Source organism: Syzygium oleosum, unplaced genomic scaffold (genome assembly GCF_021117445.2).
Source record: "Syzygium oleosum isolate NSW1041296 unplaced genomic scaffold, Sole_v2.1 Sole_v2.20, whole genome shotgun sequence".
In the NCBI taxonomy this organism is placed as follows: domain Eukaryota; kingdom Viridiplantae; phylum Streptophyta; class Magnoliopsida; order Myrtales; family Myrtaceae; genus Syzygium; species Syzygium oleosum.
Window position 1 is genome coordinate 624,354 of NW_026607504.1, and position 21,732 is coordinate 646,085.

A 21,732-nucleotide genomic window follows, 5' to 3' on the forward strand; every position below is an offset into this window, starting at 1 on the left:
TTAACCATGCAGGTTTTGTGAAATGATAAGACCATGGAGGAATTCTTTTCTATTAGGGAAATACCTCAGGAAGACCCTTTATCAGCCTATATCACACTCTATATATGTGTTATGCATGGAAGAATTATCCCACCCTATTAATGTTGCAATGGATTGAAAACAGTGGAAACCTTTCAGTTTTCAAAGGAGAGGACCACAAATTTCTCATCTCACGTTCGCAGACGACCTATTATTAATGGCGGAGGTTTTGGTAAATCCAATGGATGTCATCTTGGAATGCTTAGATGACTTTAGCAATAGATCGGGGCAGGTTATCAGCAAGGCCAAAACAAAAATTTTCTGTTCGAAGGACATTTCTCTGGGACTAAAACGAACATTGAGCGAACGTTTTTGGTATCTGTGCAAAGTTAGGAAGATACAGTCGCCGTGCTTCAAGACTTCCCTCATAACTAGAGTGGAAACTTCATCATACATGGGCTCACTCTTCTGTCTCCTTTTAATGGGCTCAGCATGTGATACACCAAAAGAGCCCAGATGCTCCCATTTTTTCTGCCATGGTACGAAAAAGGATAATATGACACAAAACCATAAGATTACCAAATCATTATAGTGGACAAGATATCGTGCAACCTTGGTGATTTTTTAGACCCACCCTGTATATCTCAGAAAGGAGAACTCTCGGACAGAATCCTTCCTCTCCAGGCTGAATCAGGAAAGTTCAAAGAGGAAGCAGGTCATTTGCATCCATCATGTATAGACTCGAGGCCCAATTTACTCGACCAACTCCAAAAGGAGAGTACTCCGGTGAAGATGCACATGCACATTGCCCTTGCTAGCGTAGCCTGACAAGGTATCATTCGGTAGCATTTCTCGGAAAGTTACCAAATCAGGGCGTCAACAATGTGGTGCACAAGACCACAGACGTTGAACGTGGAAAACTGTTGTTTTCCCGGAAATTTCGAGTACTAATGTGGAGCCAACGTGGGTAAGGTCATGATCGATTCATCATCAACCCAAGGCCGTGTCGTGTGAAGAGAATAACTTATTTTTTTTGTCTTTAGCAATGGCATAATCTTGTCCCTTGGTGGCCCTTTTCAGTTGACTACAGAGGCTTTGACTTTTCCTGGGATAAAGTGCGACTAAAATGGCATGAGAATTTGCCCAACAATTTCGTCTCTGTTGTGTGTATGACTAGCTCCAATATTGGTACAGCAAACCGTGTATGTCGTAAGTGTCAAAGTCAGCTATTTCCACCGTCTTTGGACTTTGGAGATTGCTTACAGGAAAGCCCCTCTGCTTGTTCCATCTTCCCCCGACTTCTCTACATATATAAGGCTGAATAATGATCTTTACCTACATTATTTGTTCTTGATGCTTTCATTCCTCCAGTCAACACACCGATACCTTCAAACCTCAAACTGCACAAAACATGAAACTTAGGTCCTTGTTTTCCATTTATTCGTTGTACATCATAATAAGCTTGTTCATAACGCCATCTATGTGTCAGAATGCAACAGCAACAGCGATAGATGTCGGAGTCATTCTAGATATGGATACATATGTTGGAAAGATGAGCAAGACATGCCTTGAGATGGCGATCGACGATTTCTACTCTGCTCACGATAATTACAATACGAGATTAGTCCTTCACACGAGAAACGCAATGAGTGATGCGGTCGTGGCTACATCTGCAGGTACGGGATGTGAAGTTTTCTTCTTTTTGACCCCTGATTGTGTTCCAAGTTGTTACTTGGTAGTATAAAGAGATTTTCCAAGTTGTTCCAACTTATAAAGAAACAAAATACAATTTATTGCAGCGATGAGATTTCCCGCTAATGCAATAACTCAGAAATCAGTCATCATCTCTGAAAAATGAATTTATTTCTGTTCTTCCACCTATAGAAGTCAGTGTGAAATTTTCATGCGAAAGGTTTTTCTTTTCAGGTAAAGTATGTGAAACAACTCCTTAGATTATCGTCTTAAGATGCTAGCAAAGTGTATGTATATGAGTGAAAATATGACTGATATTCAAAAACCAATATAAAACCTGAAGTTCAATAAGTTCTGATTTCGCAGCAATAGAATTGTTAAAGAATTATCAAGTCAAGGTCATTCTGGGGCCTCAACAATCAAGACAAGCAGATTTTATAGCTGATATCGGGAATACCACTCAGGTCCCTATAATTTCCTTCACTACAACAAGCCCTTTGCTTTCGCACCTTGAAACACCCTACTTCATCCGAATGGCACAAGTAGACACCTCTCAGCTAAAAGCTATAGCTGCCATTGTCAAAGCTATCGAGTGGAGGGAGGTTGTACCTATTTATGAACGTTCTCATTACGGAAGTGGAATCATCTCTTATCTTGCTGATGCCATGCAAGGAATCGGTACAAGGATACCGTACCAGTGCGGAATCTCTCCTTCAGCTACAGATGATCAGATCCTGAAAGAGCTCTACAAGTTAATGACTATGCAAACACGGGTTTTCATCGTGCATATGTTGCCAAATCTTGCATACCGACTTTTTCTCAAGGCAAATGAAGCTGGAATGATGAGAAAAGGATATGCCTGGATCGTCACGGATGGGATTGCAAGCCTTCTCAGCTCCATGGATTCCAATGTCATCAATTCTATGCAAGGAGTTATAGGTGTGAAGACTTACCTTCCTCAAACCAAAGAGCTAGACCAATTCACGAAGAGATGGGAAGAGCAATTTCATGAGGAATATCCAGGAATCAACCATGTTCAGCTAAATGCCTTTGGCCTAGGTGCCTATGACAGCATTTTTGCTTTAGCAATGGCAGTAGAAAAGGCTGATATAGCGAACTCACAATTTAGTAAACCAGCCATCCGGAATAATATGACTGACCTGGAAACCATTGGTGTCTCGGAGTTGGGACCAAAGCTCCTCCAGTCAGTTTTGAATACCAAATTCAATGGATTAACTGGCAGAGTTGAATTCATAAATGGACAATTACGGATATCTGCCTTTGAGATAGTAAACTTGGTTGGAAATGATGCAATATCAATTGGACATTGGGCAGAGAATGGCATCATAGATCAACTTCCCGCCAGTAATGAGAACTCAACCAGCGAGAAGAATTATCTGAAAAAAATTGTTTGGCCTGGTAAATCAAGAAGGACCCCAAAAGGTTGGGATATCCCAGCAAATGAGAAGAAGTTGAGGATTGGAGTCCCGGTAAAAGCCGGATTTAGCCAATTCATAAATGTGGAAACAGATCCTTTGACAAATGCTCCCAATGTTACCGGTTATTGCAAAGATGTGTTTGAAGCTGTCATGAACTCATTGCCGTATGCTGTTCTGTATGAGTATGAACCCTTCGAGACTAGTGAAGGCAGTGGAGAGAGTGCAGGAAGTTATGATGATCTTGTTAAAAACGTCTCTGATGAGGTAATGAATTCTGAACTCGGATTTCACATGATTAAATCAAAGTTGCGTGTTTTACTTGAACAGTTTGCTTCCTGACCCCTATCTCATTTTCCAACCTCTTGCTTATATTCTCCACTAAAGTGCTTCTGTTTTTTTAGACCAACATGCAGCGTTATGATGCTGTCATTGGCGACATAACCATCAGGGCGAACCGAGCCGATTTTGTGGATTTCACCCTTCCTTACACTGAGTCAGGTGTCTCCATGATTGTTCCAATCAAGGGTGATGACAAAAAAAGTGCATGGATCTTCTTGAAACCGCTGAAGGCAGAACTATGGATAACCATAGGAGCCTTCTTTGTGTACACTGGCATTGTAATATGGGTTCTTGAGCACCAGGTGAACAAAGAATTTAGAGGACCTCCATCCAAAGAAATTGGAATGATCTTGTGGTTCTCCTTCTCTACAATGGTCTTTGCCCACAGTAAGTCACCTCATCCATCTTTCTTCAAGATACAGTCAAATGAGTCGTGAAAAAGAAAGTTTGGTTAAAATCAGTAAAGCTAGGTGATATTATTGTAGGAAGCAATGTCTTGTCTGATAAATGCAAAACTGCAAGATAATAAGCTATAGGTCGAGCGACCTTATACAAAATCATTAAAAAATAGGAAAGAATACTACTTTTGTCTTGTGATAGTGGAAACAGAAACCCTGATGGATGCTGCATATGCAAAGAGTGGCTCTCTAACCGTAGCTTCTTTAATTTTGCAGAGGAAAGGGTAATCAGCAATTTGTCGAGATTTGTGTTGATCATATGGATCTTTGCTGTCCTAGTTCTGTCGTCAAGTTACACGGCAAGCTTGACCTCTCTATTAACTGTACAACAGCTCCAACCGACAGTCACAGATATCAATGCCCTCATAAGGAATGGAGATTACTTTGGGTACCAGGATGGTTCTTTTGCTCCGGATCTTTTGAAAAGCTTAGGGGTAGATGAGTCAAAGCTCAGAGTGATGAAGACTTCAGAGGAATTTGATGAGAAACTTTCCAAAGGCAGTAAAAATGATGGGGTATCTGCGATTGTGGATGAACTCCCTTATCTCAGGCTTGTTCTCTCGAAGTATTGTTCAAAATATAAGTTGGTTGGTCCAACCTACAAAACTGCAGGTTTTGGATTTGTAAGCGTTCTCACTCTCTCGCCCAATATGCACGCATACTTTAAGTACTCGCACAGCTGTTGAAAGATTATTGAAGCAAAAGGTTTCACCATTAAACTTTTTTGTTGGCATTGAACCGAAGTGTGCTCTATCCTAATTTGCTCTTTGCCATAACAATAATCTAATCCTATGGCCACTTAAAAATATTATGATCATAGTTGCTCTTCCCCATTTCAAAGCAGACAGCACTTTCAGACAAATCTTTTCCTAACAAAGTTCGCTCGTTCTCTCTTTGTTGATAGATATTAGGCAATCCTCTGATCTGTATTTTCCCTCTCTGTCTTCAGGCATTTCCGAAGGGCTCACCACTAGTTCCTGACGTATCGAGGGCAATCCTGAGAGTCATGGAGTCGCCCGACATGAATTTCATTACAAAAGCATGGTTAGGGGTTCAGGACAAGTGTTCAGAGGAAGACGAGACAACTGTAGCCTCCAACAGTCTCCCGCTGGACAGTTTCAAAGGCCTTTTCCTCATCGCAGCGCTTGCCTCAACCTCTGCGCTCTTCATTTTCTTGATCAACTTCTTCTACGAAAACAGACACATCTTAGCCTCCCAGGAACCAGTGAAGCAAAAGTTTGTTGCCATTGCGAAGACATTCGACGAGAAGAAGGAAGACGCCCATGAGGCGGCAAAGAAGGAAAAGAGCAAAGAAGAAGGAATCGAAATGGCTGCTAGAGGAGAAGTCCATCTCACCCCAGGTGCAACCAGCTTTTCCAATCATGAAGAAGGGCTGTTCTCACCGGATGAGGGCTTATCATCCACGGAACCTGGAACCCCGTGTCATGAGTATGCTGTTATAGAGATGAATGAAGATGGGCACTAACAATGATTTCTTGTATTATAAAATCTAATTATACTAGCCTCCATTGCAGTGTCCGTAGTTATGCCTCACAATCAGGGGCAATGGTTTTTTCTTTTCAATGTTTCATATATGTTCTTCAGAGATGTAATGATTTACAGTTGGCATGATAAATCAAGGAACCCCTGTTGATTCACTTCGCAGTTAGAATGCTCTCAGGACAATTGAGGTGGAAAATCTAAACTGATTGAAGAGAACCTTCTGGAGAAATTACTTGCCATCATCTTGCATCTAAAAGTTTGCACGTCACTTATCTTGTTCATGTAATATCCCGATCACATCTTGCATCTTGGTGCGAAACAATCTCTCCTTGTTTTAGTTTAGCAATAAAAATGAGTATCTAAACACCTAACATTCGCAGCTATGAGGACCGAACACGTCCGTTCCTTCACCTGTTATAGAGAATAGTTGATTAAGCGTCAACCTTCCAAATGGCATTCCCAGCAGCAGGAACCATCACAAGCCAACTGTGACTGAAACTTTTGTATTACTGATGCAAAAATAATGCAGCAAATACCAGATAGATAAGCGATGGTTTCTCACCGAATCCAAATACTATGTGGGCTCTCCCCTAAATCAGATGTTTGGCATGCAACAGTGTAGATAGTTGGGAAGGGACAGCATCTCACCACTAGTAAAATGGGTTGTTTAGATGGTCAGGTGAATGGACCAACTTAGAAAATACTTTCGATTCGATTCAGAGGACTTCTTCGTCCTTCATGCAACCTAAATAGCTACGGAGCCAAGTGTTGAATCTGAAAACACTTCCTATGGACACTTTCAATTTGTTTCTATTTTACACATTCATCTTACGTAAGATATGCACTTATCTTCGTAAAGAGAATCTCTTAATTTTTAAGGAATCGCAATCATTTTTTTCCTTCAAAATGTCCTCAATTAGTTATTTCATAAATCTAACACATCAATTAGTAATCATATTTTATCTCTAAGGTATCTTATGAAAAACCTTATAAAAAAATTTAGATTTTCTTGCAATTTTTTTTTGATATTGTGCCAATATAATTTTTGCATTACTTAACAATGAAAATATTTTGTAATCAGACGATTTTGCAAAATCTTTTAAACATTAATTTTTTGTGTACATGGGTTAGGGCTACATTTTATAAATATTTAGAAATAATTTAAGGACCACATCGAATGGAGTAAAAGTCCAAGAATGCTTTGAACATTGAATCAAAGTTTATAGATTATTATGTAATTTTCCCTTAAATAAGTGTCTTGGAAATAACCCATCTCAGCACTCACTAATTTACTCGACACAAGAGGAATCCACAATTTACCCCAATATATTCCAGGCTACAAGAAGGACAAAGTAGGAAGGAATTCCATGAACTGTGCATTAAAAGTTGAAAGGATCTACTTTTATTCTTCTACTCATATGAATATCTCAACTTGTGTGTATTATCATTTCCCACACTAAACCTTCAATGCAATTTAATCCATGGCAAATGAAGCTCTTTCATCACCGGCCATTACTTCACCTCCGGCATCTACCGACTGGACCGCTCTTCGGCTGGGTGTCATCGGTACGATTGGAGAAGCCATCGAGCTACTGGCAAGAAATTCCAAGCTCATGATCCAAATAATTCTCCTGATATTCTCTTTCTTCTCTTTTATAGTCCTCCTTCATTATGTTCTAGCAGGGCCACTCATGGAGAAAGTCGAGGATGGCTACCAGCGCTCTGAGTTAGATCCATTTGATTTAACATGATTCTTGGGAATCGAGTCGGAATGCTATTGATAGTCTATGTATTGGCAGCCATTTACAATAACAGGTCCATAAATGGCTCAAAACAACCGGTGTCAAGGATAAAGTCCACATGGAAGAAGCCACTCATCACATGGTTTTTTGTTTGGATTTTCGCCGTCTTGTACTGGAATCTAGCTCGGGCAATAGTTCGATGGGTTAATCTCTACATATGGAGTTGGACAGTGGAAATCCTTGCTGCAGCTTCGTAACTGTTCCTGGCTGCCGTTTGGAGTCTTGGTTTGGTCGTTTCTGTCTTGGAAGATGATGTTTCAGAACCAAAGGCCTTTTTAAAAGCCGATGAGGTGCAAAAAAATGGAAGCTTTCAGGCTAATGTCACTGCGGGAGCTAATGAGTATTCCAATCTACATTGTGTTCTATGTTACGTCAGCAGATGATGACGATAAGCTCGGCATCGTCGCTCAGTTTGCTTTTGGAGCTGCTACTACACTTCTCTTCCGCCTGGCAAAATTATTCTCCTTTGTGGTTTTCACTGTGTTCTACTCTGAATGCCGGCAGATAATGGGGAGCAAATAAACCTGGAACTGGGTCAGAGTATAAGATGCATTTCCACGGTAGCCCAATGAGATCCTTCTCTTCCTTGGGCTATATTATAGTTGTTATAACTTGAACTCCACTTTGAATTTAGTTTTTAGATCTTCATCATCTTCACTCACTAGCTCAGAGACTAGGAACGTACATGTAGCAGTGACAGACTCTAATACTTAGGAGTTTTCTAAAAAATTTCATGTAACTTCCAGATTGATATACTAGTTCTTTCTACATCACTAACAGCAGATGCTATTAGTCCGAAACGAGCAAGCATATAAAGAATCTGCCTCTTTCGCAACCAATTAGCATGAGGAATCAGCAGTCGCTCAATGTTGGAACATTATCACTACTCAGACCTAGACAGGCCATCAGGGTGTAAGCTGATCATATGGGCTACATCTATAAGGATGGAAAACTAGCTTCAGTGTCATGCATAAAAATGATGTTCGCTCCTTAGAGAATCTGTATTCACTTCATAAAGAACGTACGCATATTGCAGCTCGTCAGCCTCTCTTTAATCATCAGATGGTGAACTCACATAACCAGGACAAATAAGTCCATGCGCATACTTCTGTCAGGAGTAATAGAGCAGCACCAAACACTCACCCGTTGTTGAACCGAGTGTCCCATTTTGTTTATCCACCTATAAGCTATATCCTGATCTGATCCGATCCACGTGATAATAGTACGTAACAGTCATGCAAGAATCAAGCATGACTCTGCAAACAAAATGTGATAGAGAGGGACAAGCATGTGAAAATGCTTAAATTAAAACTCACGAATCAGCATAATCCATAGGCATCTGGCCTCCAAAAAGAATGTAATGCCTCAATCGGCAAACACTATTGATAAAGAAACTGCCAGAGAATCCTGAGCATACAATTTAAAGGGAAAGAATGATCGAAGATTTCATGTGGATACTATCAAAAGACCATTTAGTCGCTTTTCTTCAAGACTTCCTCGTAATAAGAGTGGAAACTTCATGAGATATGGGCTCATTCTTCTGGCTCCTTTTTAATGGGCTCAGTATGTGAAACACCAAAAGAACCCAGATGCTCCCATTTTTTCTGCCATCGTACGAAGGAGGATAATATGATACAAAACCATAAGATTACTAAACTATAATAATGGAGAAGAGAACGTGCAACCTTGGAGTATATCTCAGAAAGGAGAACTCTCAGACAGAATACTACTTCTCCAGACTGAATCAGGAAAGTTCAGAACGAGCCGTTCAAGCAGGCCGTTTGCATCCAACATGTACCGACTCGGCCCAATTCACGCGACGAACCCCATAAAGAGCGTACTCAAGTGAAGATGCACATGCCATTGCCCCTGCAAGCATAGTCTGACCAGGAACCACTCAGTAGCATTTCTCGGCAAGTTACCGTGTAAGGATGTCAACAATGTCGGGCACAAGACCAGAGATGAAAAACGTGGTAAGTGTTGTTTTCCCAGAACTTTCAAGTATTAACGCGAAGCCAACATGGCTGAGGTCGTGATCGATTCATCATCTAGCCAAGGTCGTGCCGCATGAAGAGAATTACTTGTTTTTGTCTTTAGCAATGGCATTATTTTGTCGTTTGATAGCCCTTTCAGTTGATAACGGAGGCTTTGAATTTTCCTGGGATGAAGTCCGAATAGAATGGCATGAGAATATACCTATCAATATCATCTCTCTCGAGTGTCTGACTTGGTTCGATAATGCTATAACACACCGTAAACGTCAAAGTGTCAAAGTCAGCTATTTCCTCCCTCTTTGGAATGCTTAGAGGAATCCCCCTCTGCTTGTTCCATCTGCGGACCAACCAAGCAAGTAATGTTGACCAAACATTTAAGAATTATCCTTGGCATCTTGTGGGCATGGCAAGGCATTTCATTGCATTCTAAGCTTAAGCTCTGATTTTGAATAGTCAAGAGGTGGGCTAGAGCATGACTAAGCCAAACACAACCACAAGTCCTCTAATGATTTCTCCAACGTCCTCACATCAGATTGAAGAAACTTGAGCGTGACATCTTCCCGACTTATCTTCATATATATGGCTTAAAAATGATCTCTCCCTATATTATCATGTTTCCATTGCCTACATTCCCCAACATTGATTATTCTTTTCATTCCTAGACTATTCACCAATTACTCCAAACCTCAAACTGCAAAAAACATGAGCCTGAGATCCTTGTTTTCCATTTCTTTATTGTCCAGCCTAATATGCTTGTTCATGACACCATCAACATGTCAGAACGTGACAGCAAAAAAGATAGATGTCGGGGTCATTTTAGATATGGATACATATGTTGGGAAGATGAGCAAAACATGCCTCGAGATGGCGATCCTCGATTTCTACACTGCACATGGTAATTACACTACAAGATTAGTCCTTCACATGAGAAACGCAATGGGCGATGCCGTGATGGCTACATCTGCAGGTACGGGATGTGAAGTTTTCATTTAAAGATCTTTCACCCCTGATTGTGTTCCCAGTTGTTATTTGGTGTTATAATATGCAGCAATGAGGTTTCCAGCTAATGCAATTACTCAGAAATCATTCATCATCTCTGAAAAATGAATTTATTTCTATTATTCCATCCATACATATCAGTGTGAAATTTTCATGGCAAAAGTTTCTTTTAGGCAAAGTATTTGAAACAACTCCTTAGATTACTGTCTTATGATGCTAGCAAAGAGTATGTATATGGATGGAAATTTGACTATAATTTTCAAGTACGAATATAGAACCTGAAGTTCAATATGTTCTAATTTTGCAGCGATAGAATTGTTAAAGAATTACCAAGTCAAGGCCATTCTAGGGCCTCAACAATCAAGACAAGCAGATTTTATAGCTGATATCGGGAAGACATCTCAGGTTCCCATAATTTCCTTCACTGTGACAAGCCCTTTGCTTTCACACCTTGAAACTCCCTACTTCATCCGAATGGCACAAGTGGACACCTCTCAGCTAAAAGCTATAGCTGCCATTGTCAATGCCGTCAGGTGGCGTGAAGTTGTACCTATTTATGAACGCTCTCATTACGGAAGTGGAATTATCTCTGGTCTTGCCGATGCCATGCAAGGAATCGGTACAAGAATACCGTACCGGTGTGGAATCTCTCCTTCAGCTACGGATGATCAGATCCTGAAAGAGCTCTACAATTTAATGACTATGCAAACACGTGTTTTCATTGTGCATATGTTGCCGAATCTTGCATATCGACTTTTTCTCAAGGCAAAGGAAGCAGGAATGATGAGCAAAGGATATGCCTGGATAGTCACGGATGGGATTGCAAGCCTTCTCGGCTCCATGGATACCGACGTCATCAATTCTATGCAAGGAGTTATAGGGGTGAAGACTTACATTCCTCAGACGAAAGAGCTAGACCAATTCTCGAAGAGATGGGAACAGCGATTTCATGAGGAATATCCAGGGATAGACCATGTTCAGCTCAATACCTATGGCCTAGGTGCCTATGATAGCATTTCTGCTTTAGCAATGGCAGCAGAAAAGGCCAATATAGCGAACTCACAATTTAGTATACCAGCCATCCGGGATAATATGACTGATCTGGAAACCGTTGGTGTCTCAGAGGCAGGGCCAAAGCTCCTCCAGTCAGTTTTGAACACTAAATTCACCGGATTAAGCGGCGAAGTTTATTTCAAATATGGACAAATGCCAATATCTGCCTTTCAGATAGTAAACTTGGTTGGAGATGATACGACACCAATTGGACCTTGGACAGAGAATGGCATCACAGATCAACTTCTTGCCAGCAATGAGAACTCAATCAGAGAGAAGAATTATCTGAAGAAAATTGTTTGGCCTGGTAAATCAAGAATAATCCCAAAAGGTTGGGATATTCCGGCAAATGAGAAGAAGTTGAGGGTTGGAATCCCGGTAAAAAGAGGATTTAGCCAATTCATAAATGTGACAAGAGATCCTCTGACAAATGCTCCCATTGTCACTGGTTATTGCAAAGATGTGTTTGAAGCTGTCATGAATTCATTGCCGTATGCTGTTCTGTATGAGTATGAACCCTTCGAGACTAGTGAAGGCAGTGGAGAGAGTGCAGGAAATTATGATGATCTTGTTAAAAAGGTCTCCACTGAGGTAATGAATTCTGAACTCGGAATTTACATGATTAGATCTAAGCTGCATGTTTCACTCGAACAATTTGCTTCCTAACCCCTATCTCAGTTCCCAACCTCTTGCTTATATCCTCTACTAAACCATTTCTGTTTTTCGGACAAACATGCAGGAATATGATGCTGTTGTTGGTGACATAACCATTAGGACGAACCGAACCAATTCTGTGGATTTCACCCTTCCTTACACAGAGTCAGGTGTGTTCATGATTGTTCCAATCAAGGTTGATGATAAAAAAAGTGCATGGATCTTCTTGAAACCACTGAAGACAGAAGTGTGGATAACCACAGGAGCCTTCTTTCTGTACACCGGGATTGTAGTATGGGTTCTTGAGCACCGGGAGAACAAAGAATTCAGAGGACCTCCATCCAAACAAGTTGGAATGATCTTGTGGTTCTCTTTCTCTACAATGGTCTATGCCCACAGTAAGTCACCTCATTCATCTTTCTAGTCAAGTTAGTTTCTTGAAAGAGAGTTTGGTAAAGAAAAATCAGGAAAGCTCTGTGATATTATTGTAGGAAGCAATGTCTTTACTAATAATGAAAACTACAAGATAATAAGTTTAGGTCGAACGACCTTATACTGAATCATAGAAAAATAGGAAATTAATACATTTGTCTTGTGATGAATGAAACAGAAAACACTGATGGAAAATGGATATACAAGGAGTGGCTCTCTAACTGTAGCTTCATAAAATTGTGCAGAGGAAAGGGTAGTCAGCAACTTGTCGAGATTTGTGTTGATCGTATGGATCTTTGCTGTCCTAGTACTGTCGTCGAGTTACACAGCAAGCTTGACCTCTCTGTTAACGGTACAACGGCTCCAACCGACAATCACAGATATCAATGCTCTCATAAGGAATGGAGAGTACATTGGGTACCAGGAGGGTTCTTTCATTCTGGACCTTTTGAAAAACTTAAATGCAAATGAGTCCAAGCTCAGACCGATGAGGACTTTAGAGGAATTTAATGAGCAACTTTCTAAAGGCAGTAATAATGATGGTGTATCTGCAATTGTGGATGAACTCCCTTATCTCAGGCTGCTTCTCGCTCAGTATTGTTCAAATTATAAGTTGGTCAGTCAACTCAACAAGACTGCAGGTTTTGGATTTGTAAGTCGTTCTCAGTCTCTCACTCGACATGCACCCATGCGCACATAATTAAGTATTTGCACAACTGTGGAAAGATTACAGAAGCAAAAGGTTGCTCGGTTAAACTTTTTTGGTGGCATTGATCCAAAGCCTGCTCTATCATATTTTGCTCGTATGAATAATGGCTAACTATAATCTAATCCTATGGCCACTTAAAGTTATTGGGATCATAATTAGCCCACAACATTTCAAAGTAAACAATACTCATAGACACATATCTTTTTTTGTATTGAAGTTTGTTCATTCTACCCCTTTATTAATGGATAAAAAGGCAATCCATTTGCTCTCTGTATGTCTTCAGGCATTTCCGAAGGGCTCACCACTAGTTCCAGACGTATCGAGGGCAATCCTGAAAGTCACTGAGTCGTCTGACCTGACTTTAATTAGAAAAGCATGGTTTGGCGATCAGGACGAGTGTTCAGAGGAAGACGAGACCACTTTAACCTCCAACAGCCACACGCTGGACAGTTTCAGGGGCCTTTTCCTCATCGCAGCGCTTTCCTCAACCTCTGCGCTTGTCATCTTCTTGATCCATTTCTTCTACGAGAACGGACACATCTTAGCCTCCCAGCAACCGGTGAAGCAAAAAGTCGCGGCCATTGCGAAGAAATTTGATGAGAAGAAGGAAGACGCCCATGAGGCGGCAAAGAAGGAAAAGACCAAAGAAGAAGAAATCGAAATGGCTGGTAGAGGAGAAATCCATCTCACCCCAGGTGCAACCAGCTTTTCCAATCATGAAGACGGTCTGTTATCACCAGATGAGGGCTTATCATCCACGGAACCTGGAACCCCGTATCACGAGTATGCTGTTAGAGGGATGAATGGAGATGGGCACAGAAACTACTCTTTTCACTCCAACTCTGATTCTTTCTCGTATGATAAAATCTAATTTCACTAACCTCGATAGCAGTGTCCATAGTTATGAGGGGCAAAGGTTTTTTCTTTTCAATCTTCCATTTGTATTCTTCAGAGATGTAATGGTTTACAGTTGCATGATAAAGGAAGGAAGCCATAGTGGCTCCTGCGTCTTCGCAGTTAAAATGCTCTCAGGACGATCGAGGTGGAAAATCCAAACTGATTGAAGAGAAGCCTCTGGAAAAGTTACTTGCCTTGCCATCATCTTGAATCTAAAAGTTTGCACGTCACTTCTCTCGTCCATTGAATATCTGGATCACATCTCGCGCCTTCATGCGAAAATGATCTCCTTCATGTTTTAGTTTAGCGAGAACGAGAGTATCTAAACACCTAAACATTCGCAGCTACAAGGACCGAACACGCCCCTTCCTGCACCTGTTACAGAGAACAGTCGATTAAGCATCAGTTGGAACCTTCCAAATGGGCCATCCCAGGAGCAGGAACTTTTGCATCACTGATGCAGAATAGTGTAGCAAATACCAGATAGAGAAGCAATGGTTTCTCAAAGAATCCAAACACTTGGTGGGCTCTTCCCTGATTCAGATGTTTGGCATGCAACTAGGTAGATCGTTGGGAAGGGACTGCTTCTCACCACTAGTAACATGATGGGTTGTTGCTTGGTAATGGTCAGGTGCATGGACTTTGGATTCCACTCAGAGGACTTGTTCGTCCTACATGCAACCTTCAGAGCTGCAGAGCTGAACGTGGAATCCGAAAACACTTCCTATGGCGACCTTCGGTTTGTTTTCGGGGCAAAAGTTATCAAAAACTCCAAACTATGCTTATTGTAATACATTTACCATAAATTTTTTCTCGTAACACAAAAAATCCCAAACTCATACTATGTGTGACACATTGACCCTTCGTTAAAGTTCCGTCAATCAGGACTGTTAAAAATATACCTACATTAATGCTAGAAAGTAAATGTTGTTGACATGGTGCACACGTGGTTTAAGTGAAATATATTTTTTTTGGTAAGATTTTGTAAGCGAAATATAAACGACATTGTTTTGACTAAAAAATCATACGAAAGAACCTTAATGGAGAGTAAATATATCACTTAAACACAAGTTTGGATTATTTATGTCACAAGAAAAAGCCTAGGGTAAATATGTCACAAGGCATAGTTTTGGAACTTTTGATGTCACAAAAAAAAGTTCAAAGTAAATGTGTCACGGTGGGCATAATTTAAGATTTTTTTGTGACTTTTTCCCTCATTTCTATTCTACATTCATCTTACATTAGAGATGCACTTATTTTTGTGAATGTAATCTCAAAATAACATCATTGTTATTTTCTCAAAATATCCTCAATTAGTAATTTCACAAACATCCTAACAAAGAACAAACACGAGTTTCACATGTTTTCTATCTTATGAAAAGCCTTACAAAAAGAAGATCTTGCAATAGTTTGTTCACTTTTCACATAGGTACAAATATTTAATATTGTGCCAATATAATTTTTGCATTACCTAACAATTCAAAATATTTCTGTTTTTGGTCGGAAACAATTCGAATTTGCAAAATCTTTTAAAATTTTACTTTTTGCGAGCACGGGTTGGGCCTGGGCCTGCACTTTATTAATATTCTCATAATGGGCTTGGCCCAAATTCCTGCTACTCGCCATCCGCTAGGGTTTTTCGCGTTCCTCTTCTTCTCCTTCTTTCTTCCTCGTCTTCTTCTTGGCGAGCAGTTTCAGTTCCCTCTTTCAAAGTTGCATCGTCGTTGAGCGGAAGAAGAGGAGGTCCGGAGCAATCCGCAGCCATGGCGTCCTCGAAAGTGCAGAGAATCATGACCCAACCCATTGTACCTTCTCTCTCTCTCTCTCTCTCTCTCTCTCTCTCTCTCCCCCTCTCTCTTTGGTTTTTTCGGGGTTGTTTTGAGCTCTCTTTGGTCTTCGTTCGTCCGAAGCAATGACGTTTGCTGTGTCTTTTTCCTTCGTTTCAGAATCTGATCTTCAGGTTTCTTCAGAGTGTAAGTACCGTGTCACTGCCCTGTTCCTCAGCACCATTGTTCCGTTTTGGTTTTGGTTTTGGTTTTCTCCTCTACTTCGAAGGGATGAAAAGAATATATAGGAAATCAATTTCCCTGATGTGCATTCGATTTCGTTGGTTTTGCCGATGCAGAAAGCGCGGATTCAGATTTGGCTGTTTGAACAGAAGGATTTGAGGATCGAAGGCCGTATAATTGTGAGTATCCACTTTGCATTTGGGGTCCTTGCCTCTGTTTACTAGATGAGATCAGATGTTTAGCTATAAAGTTGTGGAATTATTGCTTTACTCGCCGCGAAGCATCTGTCGGACAACAATATATCCCTGTTTATCTGCATTGATGGGGTTCTAGCCGGGTTTGGTGACTGCTAATGCTGTTAGATACTGTTCAGAAGTGGGGCGTCTCGTCGATATCTTGTTAGTGCATTCTTCGAGTTTATTCAGTGAAGTAAATGGGTAATGATCAGTTCAATTATCTTATTAGGGGGAAAAAGGGGGTAGCTTCAGCTAGCACGTTCGACCTGTCGATGCTGGGACTCCTTTACCATAGTAATTTGTCTCTTGCGAAATGTAGAGATTGGTTTTATGGTTATGCGGCCTTTTGTGACGCTGAGTAAATCGAGATTCATCTGCTTGTCAGAATTTCAGAGTGAAGGATATCTTGTTAGTGCATTCTTCGAGTTTATTCAGCGAAGTAAATGGGTAATGATCAGTTCAATTACCTTATTAGGGGGAAAAAGGGGGTAGCTTCAGCTAGCACGTTCGACCTGTCGATGCTGGGACTCCTTTACCATAGTAATTTGTCTCTTGCGAAATGTAGAGATTGGTTTTATGGTTATGCGGCCTTTTGTGACGCTGAGTAAATCGAGATTCATCTGCTTGTCAGAATTTCAGAGTGAAGGATGTGTAGAGTGGAAAATTTTGCCGAGCTAATTTATGCTGAGCAAACCGTATTAGTTACTAGTCTGATGTAATGATCATCTTTTCATTGTGAAGTCCATTAAATAGAGAACATAATGGTGAGAAAGATGATACAAAGAGCAGCCTAACACTGCTTGTTTTAGCCGATACTGTCATCCACACTGGCATGCGGATTCTATTAGTATTCCTCAGAGATTAATTAGGTTTTCTTTTGCTGAAAATCAGCCAAATTTGATTATTTGAGGTGAACAAAAAATGAATCTGTTGTCCTGTTTACGAATATATAATAGGAAACATGGTACTCGTAATACAAAAGGAGGGTCGATTGTGATGCTATGCAATATGCCATTTAAGGCATAGAACCCACAACTTTTCGTTTCCCACCAATTAGAGATGCTGCCAGGTTAACTGCCCTTGCACTTATCGATCTTTAATGCATCCGCAAGTAGTCATTTCTCTAAGAACATTACAGATTGAGTATGTTGGTACATCCTTTATATTTTCCTATTTTGATCCTCTTCGCATTTAGTGATACCAGAGTATGAAAAACTTTTTTCAGGGATTTGATGAATACATGAATCTGGTTTTGGATGACGCCGAAGAAGTCAACGTAAAAAAGAAGACCAGAAAGACTTTAGGTTGGTCATGGAGAGATCATATTTATTTTTCTTCTGCTTGCTGAGTTTTTCTGTTCTCATGCTTGAGCTATATATTTTCCACAGGAAGGATCTTATTGAAAGGGGATAACATAACGCTGATGATGAACACGTAAGTGAACTCCCTGTTTCTCATGTGTATGTAGACGTGCATTTGTACGAATGTGTGATATCTGCATGTGTATGACTGTGAGTTCTCTTCTAATTTACTTCCTGCCTGACGTATTCCAGCGGCAAATGATCAACAAGGGGCAGCCACTTGGGTGGAGCTGTTGAGGTGGTGGACCCAGAATATGTGGGAGTTCTATCTTTAAATAGTTTTGATTTCGATCATGTCGATCTCCTGAAAATCAAACTTGTATTGGTTTGTACATGTATCTGCACCGGTTACTCTTTAGTCCTCTTTTGCCGCTGAAAGTGGTTGCTGAACTTCAGCTCGGATTTTGTAGTTAAATGGGAAGCAATGGCTCTGTCAAGTAACAAGCAAGTCTATATGTGCATGCCTCACTTTAAATAGTTATGAGTGAATAGCATCACTTCACCATGAATATGAGGCTAAAGTTGTGTCCAATGGTTGTCGTGCTCGTTACTAGGAATTTTATCATGCATTTTGTAGCTATTGGCAATTGACAGGCCCAAGTAGCCATTAGGATGTTTTGAAGTGCATTTTTTTTTTTGGGTCAAAATTGAAGTGCATTTCAAATCGTATGACTTCTTCATCGGACCATTTTAGATGGTAAGTCTCACTCGTTACTTGGATATAGGCTCCTTCCTTACCCATGCCAACATTCTGAGGGGTTCCTTTGCCTCGTCATCTTTTGATTTTCGATAAACTCATGTAAAAACATGAACAAAGGAAGTGAACGAGAAAAAACCCAAAAGAACATTACCGAGAGAGATTACAGTAGTCTGATTAGAATCAACAAGAATGGTGTAGTTCCAACTCGCCTAAATTTCTTCGCATGCTCCCACTTCATTCGCTCACAGACTACGGCCACTCTCATCACCCGTTGGTGCAAACATCCGTATTCCCTATTTTCGAAAGAAAGAATCGGTGAAATCAAATGCCAGAAGACAGTTCTCTACACTAAAGATACACGCGCAATAAGGTTGAAGCAGCATGAGAGCCGACAAGCATTTTGACTCTATTCTTCTGGACTCACTTTGGTCTCGACCTCTCTCTCCTCATCTTCAACCCAACATATCTCCCAAGCATCATCAAGGTCGCCTGAGGGTTAGTCCCGGGAGACACATTCAATGTGGAACCATCCACGATACGGAGCGCATTTACTCCAAGCACTCGGAACTCTTTATCGACCACCTTCCCTACCACACAGCCGCCATGGTAGTGCCATATGGTGGTCATCGTCCGCCGGCAATGCTCCGCCATTTGTGTGTCGTCTGATAAATCAGCCGGGAGGGGAGAGCCCACGTACCTGAATTCTCTATTCCCGTACCAATCCCTGAACTTGAAATAATCCAAGGAATGACTCCTCAGCACCTCACCGATCTTGCGAGTGCCGCTGATGCAGCGTTCGAGATCCACCAGGTTGCTGAAGTAATTGAACTGGACGATCGGATTTATCCTCACATCCGTGGAAGCGAGCCTCAGCGAGCCACTGGAGAGTGGGCCGGCTATCTTCCCCATTAGAGTGGCCACGGTCACATTCAGCTGTGAAGACGGTGTGTGCAGGAAAACTGCGCGAGCAGGGGACGAAAAGGGGATCACGTTCGAAGCTGCTTCGATGTAGGCTCCCGATTTGGTGATCCCGACGACCTGAATGAGAGAATGCTCCAAGGGTATGGAAGGCACGATCGAAATCCCATTCCTTGGATTATCATACAGGAACTGCCCGACGAATGGAAGGTGGTGAGCCACTGGAATTCCCCAGTAAGAAAGATAGGGCCGAGGTCCGACACCGCTGAGTAGCAGCAGCTGTGGACTGCCTATCGCACCAGCAGAGAGGATCACTTCGCCGTGGTCACGCACCATTGCATGATGGTAGCGACCCACTTGGTCGCGATAAATGACTCCGATTGCGGATGGCTTTAGTCCTGAATTCGCGGAAGTTGAAGCTAGCAGCACCCTTTCGACACTAGCGTGTACTCCCACTCTAATGTTGGAAGGTTTCGCGTAGCTTAATAGATCAGCGGAGGTGTGTCTTCTCCCAAACTTATCGAATGTGGAACCACCGATCTTGGTCCCGACCACGTGATCGAAAGTGAACCCGTTGGATGGATTAACTCCTGCCTCCAGTAGTGCATCCCTGACGGCAGATTGCCAACTCCTCAACCTGGGCCGAAACGCAACAGCCTTCTCAACCCAAGCGTAAGACGCGTTGACGGCTCCAAGATCCCAATCCACCCCTGAGTTATGAAAAAAATAGGAGTCAGCCCGGCTGTAGAACCCGGCGTTTATTGTGCTGCTGCCGCCAAGAACACGGCCTCTGGCATTGGGGACTCCTTCTTCAGATGTGAACGCTTGAGCTGGCGAGCGGAACATGTCTACTTCGATCAGAGTCCTGAGGAAGCCTTCTTGCGACATGAGGTTGGGATTGCCATATCCGACGCCTCCGCGCTCAAGCACAAGGACTCTGTAGGATTGAGAGAGCGTTGCCGCCAGGGGGCACCCTGCAGTGCCGCCTCCGACTATGATGTAGTCATAGTAGTCCTCCATAGGGAAGTCCGTAGCATTTAACACAAACTTGAGATACAGTGGCTCTGCTCACATGAAGAATAGAGAATTTACAGTAAGATAGAGAGAAGGCACTTCACAAACTAAAGAAAAAGAAGAACTAATACCTGGTTACCAATGATGTTTGAATGAAACAAAACGTGCACAGAAGTAGCAGATGGTGATAATGAACAAACACGAGCGTAAATACTCTAATGCGTTTTGCCATTTCTTCGAAACAATTTGCCAGCAAATCAAAACGAAAGAAACAGATATTGCAACAGAAAGGTTTTCTTGACAACTGGCATATTCAGAAGAGCATAAAAAACTTCAAGAGAGGAATGAACTCAAATCTTTCAGGGTTAAAATTTGCGGATTAGACTAACCCGTCAAATGCTCAGACTCCACGATGTTTCATAACCAGGAAACTGAAGATGACAATCATCTGTTCACCAACCGGAGTAAGAGAAGACAGAGAAAAACACTCGCTTTCCATCGTTTCGATCACATTCACTACTTCTAAATGCAATGTTCTTGAGCAATCAAACAGAGGAAACGCAAGATACGATGGAACAAAGTCGAGGGTATCGTCGAATTAGATGGACATAAGACCGACCTTCTCGGGAATGTGGCCAGGCAGATGAGAGGGCTGCCCTCAAGAGCACCCAAAAGAACACGGCATGGAGGAAGCAAAGCCTCAAGGGTCTCGCCATCGATGGAGCTTCTTGGAGTCTCAGTCTCATTCAAAGAGAGAGCTTCTCCTGGAATCTTTCTGGCTCTGAAATTCGCTGCTCAGTGTGTGCGGATTCTTGAAGATACAGTTGAAAGGACGTTATATAAACGTAGCGCGGGAAGAGTAAATGGCGGTTGCGAGTTGCAACTGCCCTCTGATGAAGTTAATGAACGGAATTGATTGATGCATATAAGAAGAATGGAAGCAGAGCATGCAGAGTGCTTCGAATCGTAAAGCTCGCTGACAAATGGCGAGAGGGAGCGGCCAATCTCTGTCCTCATCCTCATTGCACTTATATTTTGGGTCATATGCGTTGCGATGCATGGAGTGATTATTTAGCCAATGATGCTTTGTAGTGTGCTAATTCATGATCATAAGCATTTTCTTTTAGCTTGATAGCCTAATTGAAGTTACTCAACGGTCCGATTATAAGTAAACTTAAGGGTGCGTTTGTTTCATTAAAGATTTCGTGATAAATAAAAATATTTTTCGTGAAAAAAAATGGTTTGTTTTCATTAGTCTGGTGATTTTGGGAAAGTGATTTTCTTCTTATCAGAAAGAGAAATTGTTTTTCCCCCAATCTAAATTTGTTGTTTTCGGTCCAATGAAAACCTTGGGCCTGTATTTGGTCATCTAAATTTCTAGCAAAAATAGGACCGGATCGTATAAGATATAAAATCCAGAGAGTTTGCTATATCATATCTATAGTTTGGTAAATCGCGGTAATAAAACCGGATATTTTCACATCATGTTGTGTCCATTATTTGGT

At 41.4% G+C, this 21,732-nt stretch overlaps 5 protein-coding genes across 6 annotated transcripts in view; 3 read left to right on the plus strand and 2 right to left on the minus strand.

Annotated features, from left to right (window-relative positions):
- LOC115689119 (60S ribosomal protein L7-2-like) overlaps positions 1 to 15,817 on the minus strand; it is an 83,258-nt gene extending 67,441 nt beyond the window's left edge. The window contains exon 1 of the mRNA XM_056320328.1: positions 15,799 to 15,817. The gene's annotated coding sequence lies outside the window, so the exon portion shown is untranslated. The remainder of the gene's footprint in view (positions 1 to 15,798) is intronic.
- Positions 1,382 to 5,617, plus strand: LOC115689052 (glutamate receptor 2.7-like). Its single transcript, XM_030615020.2, has 5 exons — positions 1,382 to 1,694; positions 2,077 to 3,413; positions 3,551 to 3,875; positions 4,163 to 4,569; positions 4,896 to 5,617. Exons 1-5 carry the CDS (start codon positions 1,430 to 1,432, stop codon positions 5,430 to 5,432), a joined length of 2,871 nt encoding a protein of 956 aa, XP_030470880.1. The 5' UTR covers positions 1,382 to 1,429; the 3' UTR covers positions 5,433 to 5,617.
- LOC115689053 (glutamate receptor 2.7-like) lies at positions 9,853 to 14,115 on the plus strand. 2 transcript variants are annotated; one of them, XM_056320327.1, is made up of 6 exons: positions 9,853 to 10,212; positions 10,552 to 11,888; positions 12,037 to 12,121; positions 12,215 to 12,349; positions 12,629 to 13,035; positions 13,376 to 14,115. In XM_056320327.1, the coding sequence occupies exons 1-6, from the start codon at positions 9,948 to 9,950 to the stop codon at positions 13,961 to 13,963; spliced, it is 2,817 nt and encodes a 938-aa protein (XP_056176302.1). In that variant the 5' UTR covers positions 9,853 to 9,947; the 3' UTR covers positions 13,964 to 14,115. The 2 variants fall into 2 exon arrangements, with proteins under 2 accessions (XP_056176302.1, XP_030470881.1); XM_030615021.2 differs by having other exon boundaries at positions 9,854 to 10,212; positions 12,037 to 12,349.
- LOC115689136 (uncharacterized) lies at positions 15,647 to 18,127 on the plus strand. The gene is made up of 6 exons (XM_030615123.2): positions 15,647 to 15,794; positions 15,936 to 15,962; positions 16,115 to 16,177; positions 17,460 to 17,538; positions 17,623 to 17,668; positions 17,788 to 18,127. The coding sequence occupies exons 1-6, from the start codon at positions 15,753 to 15,755 to the stop codon at positions 17,795 to 17,797; spliced, it is 267 nt and encodes an 88-aa protein (XP_030470983.1). The 5' UTR covers positions 15,647 to 15,752; the 3' UTR covers positions 17,798 to 18,127.
- Positions 18,128 to 18,416: 289 nt separating this feature from the next.
- On the minus strand, positions 18,417 to 21,405 carry LOC115689085 ((R)-mandelonitrile lyase-like). Its single transcript, XM_030615052.2, has 2 exons — positions 20,847 to 21,405; positions 18,417 to 20,277 (listed from the first exon to the last, which is right to left on the minus strand). The coding sequence occupies exons 1-2, from the start codon at positions 20,971 to 20,973 to the stop codon at positions 18,716 to 18,718; spliced, it is 1,689 nt and encodes a 562-aa protein (XP_030470912.2). The 5' UTR covers positions 20,974 to 21,405; the 3' UTR covers positions 18,417 to 18,715.
- Between the last annotated feature and the right edge of the window lie 327 nt (positions 21,406 to 21,732).